This window comes from Macaca nemestrina, chromosome 5 (genome assembly GCF_043159975.1).
Source record: "Macaca nemestrina isolate mMacNem1 chromosome 5, mMacNem.hap1, whole genome shotgun sequence".
Lineage (NCBI taxonomy): Eukaryota > Metazoa > Chordata > Mammalia > Primates > Cercopithecidae > Macaca > Macaca nemestrina.
The window spans coordinates 13,584,400-13,601,636 of record NC_092129.1 but is presented as its reverse complement, the minus strand read 5'-3'; the positions used below and the strand labels follow the sequence as shown (position 1 = coordinate 13,601,636).

Here is a 17,237-nt window from a genome sequence, read left to right as displayed (position 1 = left end):
AGTTCATCTTTGAACAGTGCTTCGAGACCTCGTGTGTGCATTCAAAGCACTTGGAGATCTTATAAAAATGCAGATTCTAATTTGGTAAGTCTGGGGACCGAGGTTCTGCATTTCTAACAGGCTCCCAGAGGATGCTGATGCTGCTGGTCCAGGGAACATACTTGAGAAGCAAGGCCTGACATGCTGGTAAGCTCCTCAGGGACAGGGTCAACTCCTCTATCTTCCAAACCCTTAGCACAGGGCATTGCTTACCAGGAAATGCTTATTGGACAGAAACAAGAAGGGCCTCTACAAAATCAGGCCAATGTCTTGTCTTTTCCAAATGGAAAGTTTCTCAGCCACATTGCTCTTAATTTCTTAAAAGAATAATGACTACATTGTTTTTGAAAAAAATGATATATTTATTATTTTTAAAGGCCAGGCAATATAATAAAGTACAAAGAAGATTTTTAAAAAATTATCCAGGATCCCACCACCCAGAAATAAACATCATAATATGTGGTCAACATCATTCCAGACATATTTCTGCATATGTTCAAAGGAAAAGATAGAAGAATGAAAGAACAGAAGGGCAGGAGGGAGGGCAGGTAAATGTATACATATAAACAGTATCATACCATACATTATATTGTAGTGAAAAAGCATTAAGTATAAATTTTGCTTGAACTTAACAGAGAAACAGAAATTGAGGTGAAACTGAAGGAACTGTAGAACTTCAGATGAATGGGTCTTCACAAAGAAATAATAGTTTCTAAAAGATCTCTCTAAAGTTAAGAAAAAAGTAATGAAAAACATTAGGATGCTGAAATCATTATTTTTTCAAGTATATATTTCAATTTCAGACTTTAGCTACTGACAAATCTATTCCCCATTATGAATATAAAGAAATCAGTACTCACACTTCCTCCCAAGTACTGGTTTTGGTCATTTATATTACTACCACATAGTCAAGGTTTCTTTTCCATAACCAGAGTTGTTTAGTTTTAATCCAATACGAAAACAAAATCATTACTGTACTCACCATGAATGCTTTTACCATAGCTTCTTCATTTCTAGGTTTTGAATTTTGACTCATCATTTTGTTGTCTACAAGTTTTCTGGAAAGTGCATGAGTAGTATATTCCCTCAGTTCATTCATATTGAAAGTGTCTATCTGTTGCCTCTGTACAATTTGACTGGCAATACAATTCTTCAGTTACCCCTTATTATACTCAGGACTTCATAGACATTACTGCCTTCTGGCCCTGAGTGATTCTTTAAGAAAACCAGGGGCCAGCCTGCTGCCTTCTCCTTTTATGTGACTCGTTTGTTCAGCCAGGATGGCCATAGGAAACTTTCTTCATTTGCCCGCCCAATCAACAATTATTCACTGAGTGTGTACTATGTACTGGGTAGTGTTCTAGTGCTGAGCACTGGTGGAAATGTCTTAGTGTGGATTATTCCATATCAAATTTTCTTAGAATACCATGTGTCCATTTGAGCTTCAGATTTAAGTATTTGTTCTAGAAAGTTTTCTTCTATTATGTCTTAATATTTTTCTTCTTTCTGCTCTGATCTCTTCCATTCTTCATGAGTTGTTGTGAATATTAAATGACTTAATATATGTAAAGCACTTAGAAAAGTGTCTGACAATTCACAGTAAGATAGTGTTAGCAGAGGAAGTGAAGGAAGAGAATTATCTTCTTCAGGAAAACAAGTTTCATTCTTCTGTCTCTATCTCAACAATCATTTTCATAGCTTTATTATTATTCATTTCTTTTTGTATAATTTCTTCTAGCCTGTCCACCATGTCCTATTGTATTTTCAGCTGTTTTATTCTAATTTTTATTCCTAATGTGGCTTTCCTCTTGATACATTTTTCTTTCATTTCTTTTTTGCGTACTGTAAGCTTATTTTTCATCTCCTTATGTGGGCTCATAATCTATAATTTAAATTCTTATAACCCAAAGAACAGTGTTTTCTTTTTTTTTTTTTTTTTGAGATGGCGTCTCACTCTGTCACCCAGGCTGGAGTGCAGTGGCGTGATCTCGGCTCACTGCAAGCTTTGCCTCCAGGGTTCACACCATTCTCCTGCCTCAACCTCCCAAGGAGCTGGGACTACAGGCGCCCGTCACTATGCCTGGCTAATTTTTTTGTATTTTTGGTAGAGACGGGGTTTCACTGTATTAGCCAGGATGGTCTCGATTTCCTGACCTCATGATCCACCCCCCTCGGCCTCCCAAAGTGTTGGGATTACAGGTGTGAGCCACCGCACCTGGACCTTTTTTTTTTTTTTTAAAGAGAATGATCACGTTCTCTATAATTTCTCTGAGACTGTGGAAAATTGTTTGTTTTTGGAGGGTAATACCATCTGTGATCTGCTTCTTCATTTGTCTTTTGCTATGTTCCTTATACATCTAAGTTGGAATCCCACGCTGATTCCTGTCTTAATAGTATTTACCTTTAAACAGAGCCATTTATTTATTGACACTGAATAAGATCCATAGAAAGCGCGAACGACGGTATTCTGTAGCTTAAACTGTAGTTCGTTTTCTTAAACTTGCAATCACCAAATCCATTACCTTTGCTGACCTGGGAGTGTATGTTCCCTTGGTTCGTGTGGAGCAGGTTGCTGTGATGCACAGAAAAGCCCTTTCACATGCTGGGTTCCTTAAATTCTAATGTATCAAGCCCCTCCCCCCAAACACACACACACACACACAAACTAGCTGGCTCACATGTAACCAGGAGTGTCTGTCATCCTCAGCTCCATCCTCCCCCTCACTTCATGATCTGGATCTTGAATGGAGTCCTTACACAGTGCATACTCCCTGCTCCCACAGCCTGCCCACATCGTTAGATCTCATCTCTTTAATTAAATATTGAGTACACCTTTCTAAATTAAGAGACTCACTTTTAGTAAAATCTGTTTCTTGCTCAAGGTCTGAGAAGGTATGTGTCTACTTTCAAATTACCCCTTGTTATCATCTAGATTTCTTAGGGTCTGGAAGGCTAACTAGATTCTTATGAATGCAATGGTCCAAGTGACAAAACCTAATCTAAAGTATCACAAACTCTCCCGGAAGGAAGGAAGGAAGGAAGGAAGGAAGGAAGGAAGGAAGGAAGGAAGGAGGGGAGACGAGAGAGAGAAGAAAAGAAAGAAGAAAGAAAAAGAAAGAGAAAGAAGAGAGAGCGAGAGAGAGAAAGAGAGAGAGAAAGAGAGAAAGAGAGAAAGAGAGAAAGAGAGAGAGAGAGAAAGAAAGCAAGCAAGCAAGCAAGCAAGCAAGCAAGCAAGCAAGAAAGAAAGAAAGAAAGAAAGAAAGAAAGAAAGAAAGAAAGAAAGAAAGAAAAGAAAGAAAGAGAAAGAAAGCAAGCAAGAAAGCAAGAAAGCCAGCCAGCCACGGTGGCTCATGCCTGTAATCGCAGCACTTTGGGAGGCTGAGGTGGGCAGATCACAAGGTCAGGAGATCAAGACCATCCTGGCCAACATGGTGAAACCCCATCTGTACTAAAAATACAAAAATTAGCTTGGCGTGGTGGTGCATGCCTGTAATCCCATCTACTCGGCAGGCTGAGGCAGGAGAATCGCTTGAACCAGGGAGGTGGAGGTTGCAGTGAGCCAAGATCGTGCCACTGCACGCCATCCTGGCAACAGAGCTAGACTCCGTAAAAAAAAAAAAAAAAAAAAAAAAAAGGAAGGAAGGAAGGTAGGAAGGAAGGAGAGAGAAGAAAAGAAAAAGAAAAGAAGGAAGGAGAGGGAAAAAGGAACATATTGGCTCACAAAATAGTATTCTACAATGTTGATGTGGTGACTTCAGGCACAGCTGGATCTAGAGGTTTATATATCATCCTTGAACTTGATCATTATATTCATTTTTTGTTTTTTTTTTTTGTTTATATACCACTTCCCTCTCAGAACCTCTCTCCATAAGGCTGTGGAAAGGCCACTGTCAGCTCCAAGACCACATCATCTTTATAGTTTGTGAACCTGGAGAAAGAGCACTTTCCCCAAAGGCCTTGGTGAAAGTCCCATTGAGGAATGCAACCAGCCTGGCTTGGATCATGTGCCCATCCCTGAATCAACTGCTGTAGCTGGGGTTGGAACTCTCATTAGCCAGCCCTGGGCCACATAACCATCCCTGGGAGGGACACAGGGAAGATAGGGCTAGCCTTTCTCCAAATATGGATTGAGCAGGATTTATTACACAATGCAAGAAGGCCTGTTTGTCAGGCAGACCAACAAACATCAAGCTCATACTGCAGTGTAAAGTTTGCTTCATGTTGTGTAGTTCAGGGTCGTAGCCATTTTTTTGTTTCATTGATGAAATTTACTTCTCTGTTTTTCATTCTTTGCTGCTTTCATTGAATTACTAGAGAATGCCTTTGTGCCTTTAACCAGAAGCCCTCTTTTCTTATTTTTTATTCCAACAATACTAAGAGCACTTGATAGTTTATTAGTAAGGCTTTCAAGCCTTAGTCATCATTCCACAACCTACAGTGAGGGCTAGAAGGAGACAGCCGTAAAAGAGCAGAGTTATTTCCATTTTATACATTAGAAAACTGAGCCCCTGAAAGTGTTAACAGACTTGCCACATACAGCTAAATCAAGTGGCTGAAAGAGAATCAAACCTAAGTCCAGAGATTCTGGCTCCTCAGGAAGAGTCCCTGACTCTCCACAACAGTTGGCTGCTCTTGGGCTTTCCTCCTAAAGATCACATTTCCAAAACATGACAGTTTGAACATTTACACAGAAAGCCTTAAAAGATTTTTAAAGCAGGTAAAGAGATTCATCTGCTTTGAAAGAGATTCCATGGATGGATGGATGGATGGATGGATGGATGGATGGATGGATGGGTAGATGGGTAGGTGGATAGGTGAATGAATAGATGGGTGAATGGATAAATGGGTGGATGGATAGGGTGATGGGTGAATGGGTGCATGGATAGGTGAATGGGTGGATGAATGGGTAGATGGGTATATGGATGTATGAATGGATGGATGGATGAATGGATGGGTGGATAGGTGGATGGATGGGTGGATAGGTGGATGGATGGGTGAATGGGTGGATGGATGTGGAGATATATGGATGGGTGAATGGGTAGATAGATGGATGGGTGGATAGGTGGATGGATGGGTGAATGGGTTGGATAGATGGGTAAATATATAGATGAGTGGATGGATGGATGGATGGATGGATGGATGGATGGATGGATGGATAGATGGATGAATGATGGATGGGTGGGTAGGTAGACAGATGGATGGGTGGATGGGTGGGCAGATGAGTGGATGAGTAGATGAGTGAATGGGTGGATAGATAGGTGGATGGGTGGATGAATGGGTGTGTGGGTGAATATGTCGGTGGGTGGATGGGTGGATGGGTGGATGAATGGATGGAGCATACACACATTTTGTTAATGGCGGCTGCATTACTTTTAATCCATATAGTAATACAAAGCAAGTGATGGTGAAGTATTGCTGAGGAGCAAGTCTGCCAGACCTTAAATGAATCCCTAAATGGGCATATGGAGACTATTATAACTGGCACGAGGTTTGAGGATGGCATTCCATACGTGCTTGAGAGTGTGTTCTCTTTTGTAAAGTTAAATAGTCCTCTAAAATATTGTTTACAATGATACTTTGCTTAGCAAATCCTTTTTCCACCATAACCAGCATAAAGTTGAACTCCAGTCCATCCCATATCTGAATTATCCATATTTTAAATGAGAGTATACAATTACTGCAGTTTCATGGAAATAAAATGCTCCTTCCTCTCCCAGCCAGACAAACACACACCACCCAGGTGGCCACTCTCACACTGGACAAGCCTGCAAGGTCCCCACACTAGGAGTGTGTCCTCACCCACTCTGTCCCCTTTCCACGGTCTACTTACACACTCCTCAACCCTCCCTGCTCCTGCCAGCCCAGCTCACTGACAAGAGTCTTCATTTTCACTTTATGGTCTAAAGATGAAAAAATGTTAATTGAGGGTAGGGCTCTAGCATCAAAACTGGGAATAGTCCATTGCATAGCAAAGATTGTTTCTTGGAATTAGTCACTTAAATTAGTTTACAAGAAACAATTATCAAGTGTCCCAGACTGATTCACTAATGTCATTTATGAAAGAATTGCTAAGAGTTTCCATTTTCTGGTTTGTTTTAATCCTACTATATAAACTTTTTTCTTTTTTGGCACCACTCCAACAAAATTCCACCCAATGATTAAAGGAGGTAAAGATTCATAAAGCAAAAATGTTACTGAAAATTAACCTTGCCAGGGTACATTGCAAACCCAACTTAGACACAATCCTTATATGATACAAAAGCTGTCCTAACAAAACACAAAGAAAACAATTAGCGCTGTTGCCAACACCTCATAATTTTGGACAGTGAGGAAGAAGTGCTAACTGATTTGTCTTTTGCTGTTTGTGGGATAAAACATGTAACTGAAAATGCCCCTGAAGTTCCAGAATGAGGAAGACATAATGAACTCTGGCTTTCCAGATTATTCTGCCACATCTGAAGGTTTGCAAATAAACAAATTAAATAGCTCTTGTCTGGTTTTTCTAGTCAACTTTCATTACTGTAAGGATGGATGCAGCAAGATAAATGTTTCCTTTTTACTTAAATACTGAAAGAAACACAAGTTTTCCTGCTGCCTTTTATGTTTAAGCTCCGAGGTCCACAGCCTATTCTTATTCACCAACTGGAAACGATTTGTCTGCAATGGCCAGTTTGATGTTTTCTACTCAACTCCCAAAGTCCCAATTTGAAGTCGTTCTCTTCCACTTAAGGAGACATTTCATTTTTCCTTTAATTTAAAAAAATGTTCTGAATGCAAAACGACATTACAAGGACTACTAGGTTGCTTAATATAAATTCCGTGTGTGTGACACTCTTCAGGCTGTGTCAGCAGACAAGGTCGGTTCAGCTAAACAAGCTGCCAAGCAGCCACTTGGGGGAAAAGTTTTGAGCATGCTACATGTGTCCAAGCCAAAATCAGACTCGAAATCTAACGTGAGGGTAAGAAATACTTGATCTTAAAATGGCTCATGGAATTTAATCTTGTTAAGCAAATCTGAACTGGGCAGTTATCCATGATGACCCAATGGAAAGTCCTAGAAAAAAATATCTTAAACTGAGTGACCTGTCCAGTTCAAGACGTTCTGCCTCTCTTAGCATCATTACTGGCTGGGACTGGAAAACAGAGCCTGTTCTCTCCACTCTTTCCCCCATTCCAGGCACCAATTATTCAAGGTTTCTTCAGTAAAACACCAGGGTAAGAATTCACAGTCCAAACAGCAAGCATTTCTCCACAGATCCTTAATATGGTAGGAATATTGATTCTCAAGGAAACCCTATCTAGGAACATGGTATGAAATAAAGTAATTCCCAATCATTCATTTATGAGGGACTAATGGAGGGATCTCAGAGATAACTGAAATCTATAGGACTCTTCTGTTTTAGCCATTAGTTTGCAAAATAAATATTTAATCCAAGATCTACTGAAGAATAAAGTAAGTGTCCACTCTTGCGGAGTTAAGGACAGTGAACTAACCCAAAGGGAGACAATAGGAGATTCCAGGCCATGCAAGAATCCCAAATAACACACAAATGGAATGATTATCACTCAAGGGATGGCTAGAATAGTCCAACTAAATCTTATTCTGATAGTCCTACAGAAGCAGCACTGTGACAGTCATGAATAAAGGTTTTCTTGAGCATTACATGAGGAATGATATAAAATCAACTCGATTTGGCCATGAGAAGTAGTCTCTCCTATTCATGTACCCTTAACATAAAATTTGCTTATATAAAAGAGAAAAAGCAAACCAATCATCTATATAAGATACAGATGAAACTGGTAAATGACATCATTATCCTGACCAGAAAATTAAATAAAAAGAATACTGACCCTCCACTCTTGAGATGAGACGGTAAGGATGTTGTTCCTTTGAACATTTCTTGCTCCTTTATTTCACTGAAGCCTCCATCATAAGTTAGCTGAAGTGGGTGACTCTTTAAGTGGCAAATAGCATTTGATTTTGTTAAATAAATCCCATTTATTTTCACCACAGAGTCCCCCATCATAACTGTTTCTTTGGATTCCACTGTCTTCTTTGCTGCAATATAACCAAGAAAATGTTTTGTTATTCTTATTTTAGGAATCACTACCTTTCAATGTTATTTTTCAATCTAAGAATTTATATGATTTTAAAGTTATACATTGCTTATAATTAAGTCCAGAATTTTATGGCCAAAGCCTTTCTGAGCATACACAAGACCAGTATCTTAAGCCTAGCACCATCAGTTCTGCAGGTAAAAATGTATAGAATCTTATCTCTATCAGCTTAGAGTCTACCTGAAGGCAAACTCTCGACTTCAGGCTTATAAACTACCTAGTCCACAGAAGTAGTCCTGTGTTCCATAACAGCAGCTCTTCCTCCTGAATTTGATCATGCAATTTTTCATTCAAAAAACATTTACTGAGTGGCTCCCCCATATCAAACACTGTCCTACGCACTTGGTGTGCATCAAAACAGATCCCTGATCTCACAGGGCTTACATCCTAATAAACAGAAAACAAGCAATCACCATAATAAATAAGGTATACATGGTGTTATAAGATAATAAGTGCTATGGGAAAAAAGCAAAGTATAAAAGTGGAGAAGGGTTAAGGGGATTGGGAATAGGGTGGGTACAGTAGGGTAGGGAGGACAAATCCTTTCTGGGGTGAGGCATCCAGCCACCAGGGTCAGTATTTTGAGCAGAGAGATCAGCTGGTACAGAGGCCCCAAGGTAGGCTGAAGTGGGGGACTCTTCAGCACCCACTGTGCCTGGGGTGCTCAAGGAATAGCAGGAATGCAGTGTGCAAGGAGGCGAAGAGGAGGAGAGGTGATTAGAGGGGTGAGGGGTGGATTGTGGAGGCCTAGCCTAGTAGACCACTACTCTGCAATGGAAAGGACAGGGCATTGAAACATACCTCTAAAGAGGGATAAGATAGAGTTGCAAGAAGACATCATTTTTGTTTATGACTCCAGATTTTTAGACATATAATAATATAGCACTTCCCTTTTCAGCAAATTGGTATTAGGAATAGCTTATTGTCTATGCTGCCACAAGGCTGTAGTCGGTGAGAAAACATTTTGTTAAAGGGGAAGAGAGTAAATCTCCCATAATACAGTGTGTTGGGGGGTGGGGATGAGTTTCATGTAGAAAAATACCTACTGTTTTGCAAGATTTTTCAAAATGACTCAAGGTTTCCTTTCCTTTTCTGTACTTACTAAGAAACCAACAAACCAATAAAAACTAATAATAACAAAACCACCTATTCTATCCCTCTGACCAAACTCCCTGCTTTCAAAACACTAAATTTTAAAACTGAAAGGAACCTTAGAGATTCTAGGCTTCTTATTTTTTTTTTTCAGATGAGAAAATTGAGAATCCAAAGGTTAAATGACCTAAAGTCACAGGGAGAGCCAGGCCCACGGGGTGGGAAGAACACAGGCTTTGGCTCAGACTTGGGTTTGAGTGCAGGCCCCCCTGAGCACCGGCTCTGTGATGTGGATGCTCAATACACACCACCTTCTGTGGTCCCCACCTCTTGGGGATGTGGTGAGATTTAAAATGATGTGGCCTAGTAAAGTGACTTATATGGTGCTAGCACGCTCAAAACCTAGAAGTTATTGTCATTATGATGACTGGAACCCAAGAATCCTGACTTCTGGGCTAGGGCTCTCTCCATACCACCACACCACCTTCAATGACTTTACTACTGAATTATGAAGCACACATTCTGTTTCCGATTACAAAGTACTTTTAGCCTATCGTTATCTTTTAGCATTCGTTTTTCTTATTCATTCACTCCCTGAATATTTATGAAGCACCCACCACTATGTGCCAGGTGCTGTTCACTGCATGGATGAAGCCATGGTGAACAAGTCCTGGCCATCACGGAGCTTCTAGAAGGGGAACCCAACCATACCTATTGGTCGAGGAGCTACACCTGTCTATCTTCAAATCTACCGGAGTAAGCTTGTCAGTTATTACTACAACGAAGAGCTGCCCTGGGGGGCTCACTCTCATTCCTGATGAATGTCCCCGATGAAACTGAGCATGCATAGCTATGGTCTGTATCCTCTTGGTAAATAGTAGAAGCACATTGTATGAATTTTGTAATGGATCATGGGTAAACTTCAAAAGGAAACAGCTCCCAGCAGCCTTACCATGCAGGACCAGTTCAGTTTCACAAATATTTATTTGGTATCTGTTATACACCACACCCTGTTATAGGCTCTTGGGCAACAAATAGAGAAAAACACTTTTCTTAATGACGTTGCTCTGTCTCGTAGGGGAGACAAAGGGGGCAGATGTGTAAAGAGATAAATGAAGCCCAGTGTGGTCCCAGTCAGGTAAGGAGGGGGCAGAGAAAGTGAAGAAAGCTTGAGGGGTTAGGAGTTGGTCAGAGAAAGCTTCACAGAAGAGGTGGGGGCTGAGAAGCATTTTGAATGGTTAATAAGAGGTAAACAGCTTGAAGAAAAGAGAACAAAAGTCTGGAGTGAAAGCCAGCTTCAAGTGTGTATTGCCGGTACAGTTAGGCAGGGCCCCACTTTTAGAAGGGCCCACACTTGTTTTAAGGCTCTGCTGTGGCTATCTTGAAACTCTTAATAATCTTTGAACAAAGGGCCCCACATTTTCATTCAGCATTGGGCCCAGCAAATTACACAGCAGGTTCTGCCTGAGGTTTGACACAGCAGGGTGGGTGTAGGGAACAAAAAGGGGTTCCACCCTGCCGGTGCACCCACCATGAGGGGGCAGGCCCAGGACAGGCGTGAGCAGGGCCTGGAATGTTGGGCTGGGGCTGGATCACAACACAGCTGTGCACTTGGAGGAGCTGGGACTTCATCCCCCGCCACCCCCACCAGAGCTCAGCAAACTACAGCCCCACCAAATCTTCCCCACCTCGTTTTCATGTAGCCTGCAAATTAAGAACGGTTTTTACATTTTTAAATGGTTAGAAAAAAATCAAAGAAAGAACAATATTTTGTGACAAGTGAAAATTACATGAAATTCAAGTTTCAGTGGCCACAAATTGGCGGATGGCTGCTTCCACCCTACAATACAAAACTGAGGAGGTTGAGCAGAGACCATAGGGACCAGGTCTAAAATACTTACTATCTGGCCCTTTACAGAAAAAGTTTGCCAACTTCCATAGTAGGCTAGTGTTTCGCAAATTGTTTTCCCAAAAGACAGATCCCACAGTCCAGCAGGTTTGTGAAATGCTATGTTGAATTAAAATTAAACAGATTTCTTTACCAACACTTTAATACATTCATGTGCACAGAGACTCTCCAAGAAGATGAGGGGTAGGCAGTGTTTCCCTGACCTATTTGAGCACTGAACCTTTTTCCAAAGAAAAGCTATTAACATTTTGTCAAAAGTGTTCCCTGGAGTTCCCTGGAACTCAGTTTGGCAAACACTTCTGTAGGCACAGCGGGGCCTCTGAAGGGTTTTCAGCAAGAGGATGGTGCAATCTGATCTTTATTTGCTTCCCGACCTCTTGTGCTTTATGGAACACACAGAAAATGATCATTTTTCATGGTCCCCTGGGATAAAGGGATAACGCTGCTGCTCATAGCCATGTCGTGTTGGGGGCTCAGCATCCTCAGGCTCCACTGGCTGTTCCTCGGGCTGAGGGCCTTGCATCCACCGACCTGCGGACCATCACAGCACCCCAGTGAGCAGAGGGTGGTTTAAGAGCAGCAAAACAGGATGAGGCAAGAGGGATGGAGGCACCACGGCAGTGGTGAGGGAGAATGCAGACTCAAGAGCTAGTCAGGAAGCACATGTAGGGCTTGGTGACGCAGAGTTTGACAGGGATGGCTGAGGAGGTGGTACTGCTCTCAGGCCTCTTGTCTGGCTTGAATAACTGGGGAAGCATTCACAGCAGTGCCGCCTCCAGCCAAAAGCCCTATGTGAACGCAAAGCAGTTATACTGCTGGCCTTGTGGAGATGACTACACAAATCTCTTCCTCTTTCACTCTCTTAAAGCAGGAATTCCAAACCTGCCACCACACCCTGGCCCTGCTTGTGGGGTAGTGTCAGCCACAAATGACTTCACAGCAAATGAAGGGATGCCCTCCTTTTCTACAGTCTCAGTTACCCCACAAAGCCTACCTCTTCTAAACAATAGAGAGGATCTGAAATGAAACCCAGGGAGCTGTTATACACATGACAATGATTCCAAGGCTGGAGAACTAAAATATTTTTTATAACTTTGTAATTGGATGACATGTGCTTTTAAAATAACAACGAGTTTCTGCTGCCAGTATTTCCTGAATGCTGGCCCAGACCTCAGGGATGACCTGAATGGTGAAGAGGGTGACTGCAAACAGGGTGGATAAAAGAGCCACGATGAAAACATGCTTCAGTGCACCTTGAAGGTGTGAAGCTGGCCTCAGTGCTGGGAAATGACAGCTGCACAGGGCATCTCCCAGAGCATGCAGGCAACAATCAGGTACCCCAGGGGGGAAGGAGCTAAGTCACTGGGGAAGCACTGAGGAGGAGGATGGTGGGCAAAGCACTCATCTCTGCAGTCACTTTCACATCAGTGCAAGCAGCAGGGTTTTCTAGTGTGCACTCCCAAAAGTTAAAAATGCATGAAACACATACACAGTATTCATCCTCACAAGCAAGAACACAGAATGAAAAACAAGGTAGGAGTCCTCGCACCAATCCTGCCATCCTGTTCATAAGAAGTGCCCTTCACCTCCAGGTCCCAGCACCCCCCATCTTGGCAAGCCCTTTGATCCTGCAACTACTAACCCTTTCTGATTTACCTGAGCTGACATGGGACTCTGGGGGTGGAGCTTTTGCAAAGCTCCTCAGGCGATTCTCATGGGCAGCTACAAATGAGAACTGCTGTTGTTGAAAAAACACACGTCATGTTGCCTCTCCCTTTTGTAAACCCTACCTTTTCACTACAAGTACAACACAGCTGGGTGTGTTTCCCATGTTCCGAGGCCCTGGGCAGTTCTGTGGCCTCAGCTCCCTGCAACTTCCCTTGATCAGCCACTTTCCAGCCACCGGACCTCCGGGTCCTCCACCACTGGCACTTGCTCTCGTGCCTGGTCATTGCACTCGCTTTTCATGTGGACACTTGGTCCATGGATTTTTACACAGCTGCCTCCTTCTCATGAGTCACCTTCCTACTCAGCTGTCAGCTCCTCAAAGATACTTTTCAGAGCCACCTGAGCTAAAGCAAACTACCCCACCACAGTCACCCTCAAGTCCATTATCTTGTTTATCTTCTTCAGAGCATTCATCAGCACTCAAATTATCTTATTTGTTCTCCTGTTATTGTCTATCTCCTCTCACTAGATAGTAAGTTCTCTGAGGGCAGAACTCTGTTGGCCTAGAATGGTGCCTGGCACTTAGTAGGAGTTCAATAAATATCAGACTGACTGGCAGTGTAAGAAAGGAAACAAATTGGGACATCGAGGTAAAGCAAGTTGCCTGATGATATACTTGGTCACAGCATCACAGTGTGAGGCACACACCCTGCACATCCTCACTGTCTTGTCTTTTCTCTTCTCTTTTCTTCCTTCCTTCCTCCCTCCCTCGCTCTCTCTTCTCTTTCTTTTCTTTTTCTTTTTTTCTCTTTTCTCTCTTTTCCTTCTTTCCTTTTTTTTCTTTCCTTTCCTCCTTTCTTCCCTCCCTCCCTTCCTTCCTCCTTGCTCCTTCCTTCCTTCCTCCCTCCCTCTCTCCCTCTTTCCCCCCCTCCCCGCTTCCTCCCTTTCTCTCTCTCTCTTTCTTTCTTTCCTTTCTTTCATTCTTTTTCCTCCTTTATTCTACCTCTTCAGCCTCATCAGGGACCAAACAGGCAAGTGAATGGCACAAGCCAGGGACATGGTGACTGCAGACCATATCCTGGCCACAGAATGGGGGTACCACTCAGCTCCAATCATGCCCCATTGCGGCCACATGGAACGGCGACCCAGTGTTGCCAGATTTTCTGATTTTTCACAAGGAGTCATAAATCTGGATTCTTCCATGAGATTCTTCTACTTTTTAAATGTTGGAAATGAATTTAAAAAAATACTTGTCCAGGCCGGGCGTGGTGGCTCAAGCCTGTAATCCCAGCACTTTGGGAGGCCGAGACGGGCGGATCACGAGGTCAGGAGATCGAGACCATCCTGGCTAACACGGTGAAACCCCGTCTCTACTAAAAAAAATACAAAAACTAGCCGGGCAAGGTGGCGGGCGCTCGTAGTCCCAGCTACTCGGGAGGCTGAGGCAGGAGAATGCGGGAACCCGGGAGGCAGAGCTTGCAGTGAGCTGAGATCCGGCCACTGCACTCCAGCCTGGGCGACAGAGCGAGACTCCGTCTCAAAAAAAAAAAAAAAAAAAAAAAAAAAAAAACTTGTCCATCAAGTACGATGCTCAGGTGGGGGCTGTGATCTTTGGTATGTATCTTCCAGGCTCTCCCCATCTCTCAGTGACTGTAAGCCTATCTCTCTTCATCAAATCTCGTTGATGGAGGGAGAACCAGTTCTGTCAGCTCCTGGTAAAGTGGTTTCCCAACTTTTTTGACCACACACAGTCAGAAATCGTTTGTAATATGACCCTGAACACACACTGAAAACCAAAGTAAAGTCTCCTGAAGCAAAACTTACCCCTATTGTGTGTTACGTATTCTGACATTTTCCATTATATTCTATTCTACTTTAGTTTTTAAAAACGCTGGTGGGATCCACTAAATTGATTGTCATCCCACTTCTGGGTCCTTTTCCGCAGTTTGAGAAACCCTTAATATGCCCTGGATGGGGAGCGATTCCAATTGGTGGTGGGACTCCTCGGGCTGTGATCTTTAGCCTCTCCGTTCCCAGGTTTAGGTGCCTGGCAGCATTCTTAGGCAGTAGGAAAAGTCCCATTGGAATTTTGCTTACATGCTCACATGGGATCAGAAGGGTATTTTCAAAGAAATAACCTCAATGAACATAATAAGAATCTTACCATTTTCATTAATTTCTAATAAAATTAACAACTTTTTGAACTCTAATTTAAAAATTATTTATTTCTGATATACGTGAACTATCCACTAGGGAATACTTATCCTAATATTCTTTTTTTTCCTTTTTGTTGAGATGGAGTCTCACTCGTCACCCAGGCTGGGGTGCAGTGGCACGATCTCAGCTCACTGCAACCTCCACCTCCTGGTTTCAAGCAATTCTCCTGCCTCAGCCTCCCGAGTAGCTGGGATTACAGGCACACGCCACCACACCTGGCTAATTTTTGTATTTTTAGTAGACACAGGGTTTTACCATGTTGTCCAGACTGGTCTCAAACTCCTGATCTCAGGTGATCTGCCTGCTTTGGCCTCTCAAAGTGCTGGGATTACAGGCATGAGCCACCACACCCAGCCACTTATCCTAATTTTCTTTTCCTACCAACTGTAATATTTAGGTATTCCTTATAAGCACCCGGAAAAATATATGAACAATGTTTTTTAACCAGCTTTTTCCCAATATTAACTAACTCTTAGTTAATATAAAAATCATCCAGGGTTAGGAAAAATCATATAAAAATAGCTTTTGTGTGCAAATTCAAGAAGCATGCCTGTCCCCAGAGATTATAGGATGTTACATGACCTTACAGTCAGAGGGAGGAAGGGATCTGTCCGGCAGAAGGGCCCCCTGGGAGGCAGCCCTGAATAAGCGAGCCCTGGCACTGCTTATTCTTCTAATCTTCGCAGGGTCCACTGGGGGCTTAGGAAAGGAAAAGCAGGAATCCTCCTCTCTGGTGGGAGATGCTGGAACTTTCGGTTTCTGGAAAGAGATTTTTTAAATAATTGGAATGACTTTCTGTGTCTCAAATAACACTTACCTCAGAGCTAGCCTTCCAGAAGAGCATGAGGCCTATCTGCCTGGCTTCATCTTGGCTTCCTGATTCTACCAGCTCACTGGCCCATCTTACATAATGTGATACATGTAGATATAAAGCATTTTTTAATTGTTTTTCTCAATCATATTGTATTAACTACTCTGTTGTGCTATCAGCATACTTGAGTAAAACAGTTTACACATGCTAGCAACCAATATTATCTGTATAAAAGACTACAAAATTGGCTGGGCGCAGTGGCTCATGCCTGTAATCCCAGCACTTTGGGAGGCCGAGGCAGGTGGATCACCTGAGGTCAGGAGTTCAAGACCAGCCTGACCAATATGGTAAAACTCCGTCTCTACTAAAAATACAAAAATTGGCTGGGCATGGTGGCGTATGCCTGTAGTCTCAGCTACTCAGTAGGCTGCGGCAGGAGAATCGCTTGAACCCAGGAGTTGGAGGCTGCAGGGAGCCAAGATTGTACCACTGCACTTCAGCCTGGGCAACAGAGCAAACTCCATCTCAAAAAAAAAAAAGACTACAAAATTACATATAGCATATTCAACATGCTTTGCAAATGCCTGAGTTCAAGTCAGTTCAGAAAACACTTATTGAGCACCTATATGTACCAAGAATTATGTGGAATATAAGTGGTACATTTACGTATTTTGGATGCCACAAATGTATTTTTTTAATGATATCAAAATTTTTAAACAAGTTAGGTGAAAAAGTCATAAAACATAAAAGCAAGAGGTTGTCTTAGACTTATGATATGGAAGTGTTTTATTTATTTATTTATTTATTTAGAGACGGAGATTCGAAATGGTGAGATCTTGGCTCACTGCAACCTCCGCCTCCTGGGTTCAAAGACTCTCCAGCCTCAGCCTGCTGAGTAGCTGGGATTACAGGAGCTTACCACCACACCCAGGTAATTTTCGTTTTGTTTTTGTTTTTTTTTTGAGATGGAGTTTCATTCTTGTTGCTCAGGCTAGAGTGCAATGGCGCAATCTCGGCTCACCGCAACCTCCGCCTCCTGGGTTCAAGCAATTCTCCTGTTTCAGCCTCCCAAGTAGCTCGGATTACAGGCATGCACCAGCACACCCGGCTACTTTTTTTTTGGATTTAGTAGAGACGAGGTTTCACCCTGTTAGTCAGACTGGTCGTGAACTCCTGACCTCAGGCAATCCACCCACCTCAGCCTCCCAAAGTGCTGGGATTACAGGCGTGTGCCACTGCGCCCGGCCGAAAATGTTTTACTTTTTACATCTCAGAAATTCTCTGCTGATACTCTCTATTTTTACCCCCTTCTTTTCTTAAGTGTCGATGTTGATACTCTTAGTAGAGGAACATTACTAACAAAATTCTAATTCCTTAAAAACT

At 42.5% G+C, this 17,237-nt stretch overlaps 2 protein-coding genes across 9 annotated transcripts in view; both read right to left on the bottom strand.

Moving 5' to 3' along the window:
- Positions 1 to 17,237, bottom strand: part of LOC105492044 (armadillo repeat containing 2) — a 161,954-nt gene that overhangs the window by 125,193 nt on the left and 19,524 nt on the right. For 6 of the 8 annotated variants that reach the window (XM_011758886.3, XM_011758883.2, XM_011758887.2 and 3 more), the window contains 2 exons: positions 15,631 to 15,802; positions 7,891 to 8,098 (listed from right to left, as the gene is read on the bottom strand). In XM_011758886.3, coding sequence (XP_011757188.2) covers positions 7,891 to 8,098; positions 15,631 to 15,802 — 380 coding nt within the window. The remainder of the gene's footprint in view (positions 1 to 7,890; positions 8,099 to 15,630; positions 15,803 to 17,237) is intronic. The other 2 variants (XM_011758890.2, XM_011758889.2) reach the window with 1 other exon arrangement.
- Positions 771 to 5,724, bottom strand: LOC139363279 (retrotransposon-derived protein PEG10; the record flags this gene model as incomplete). Its single annotated transcript, XM_071096282.1, is given in 4 exon segments — positions 771 to 5,123; positions 5,125 to 5,341; positions 5,343 to 5,541; positions 5,544 to 5,724. Coding segments are annotated over 4 exon segments (954 nt in total), but the record flags the coding sequence as incomplete, so codon positions are not given.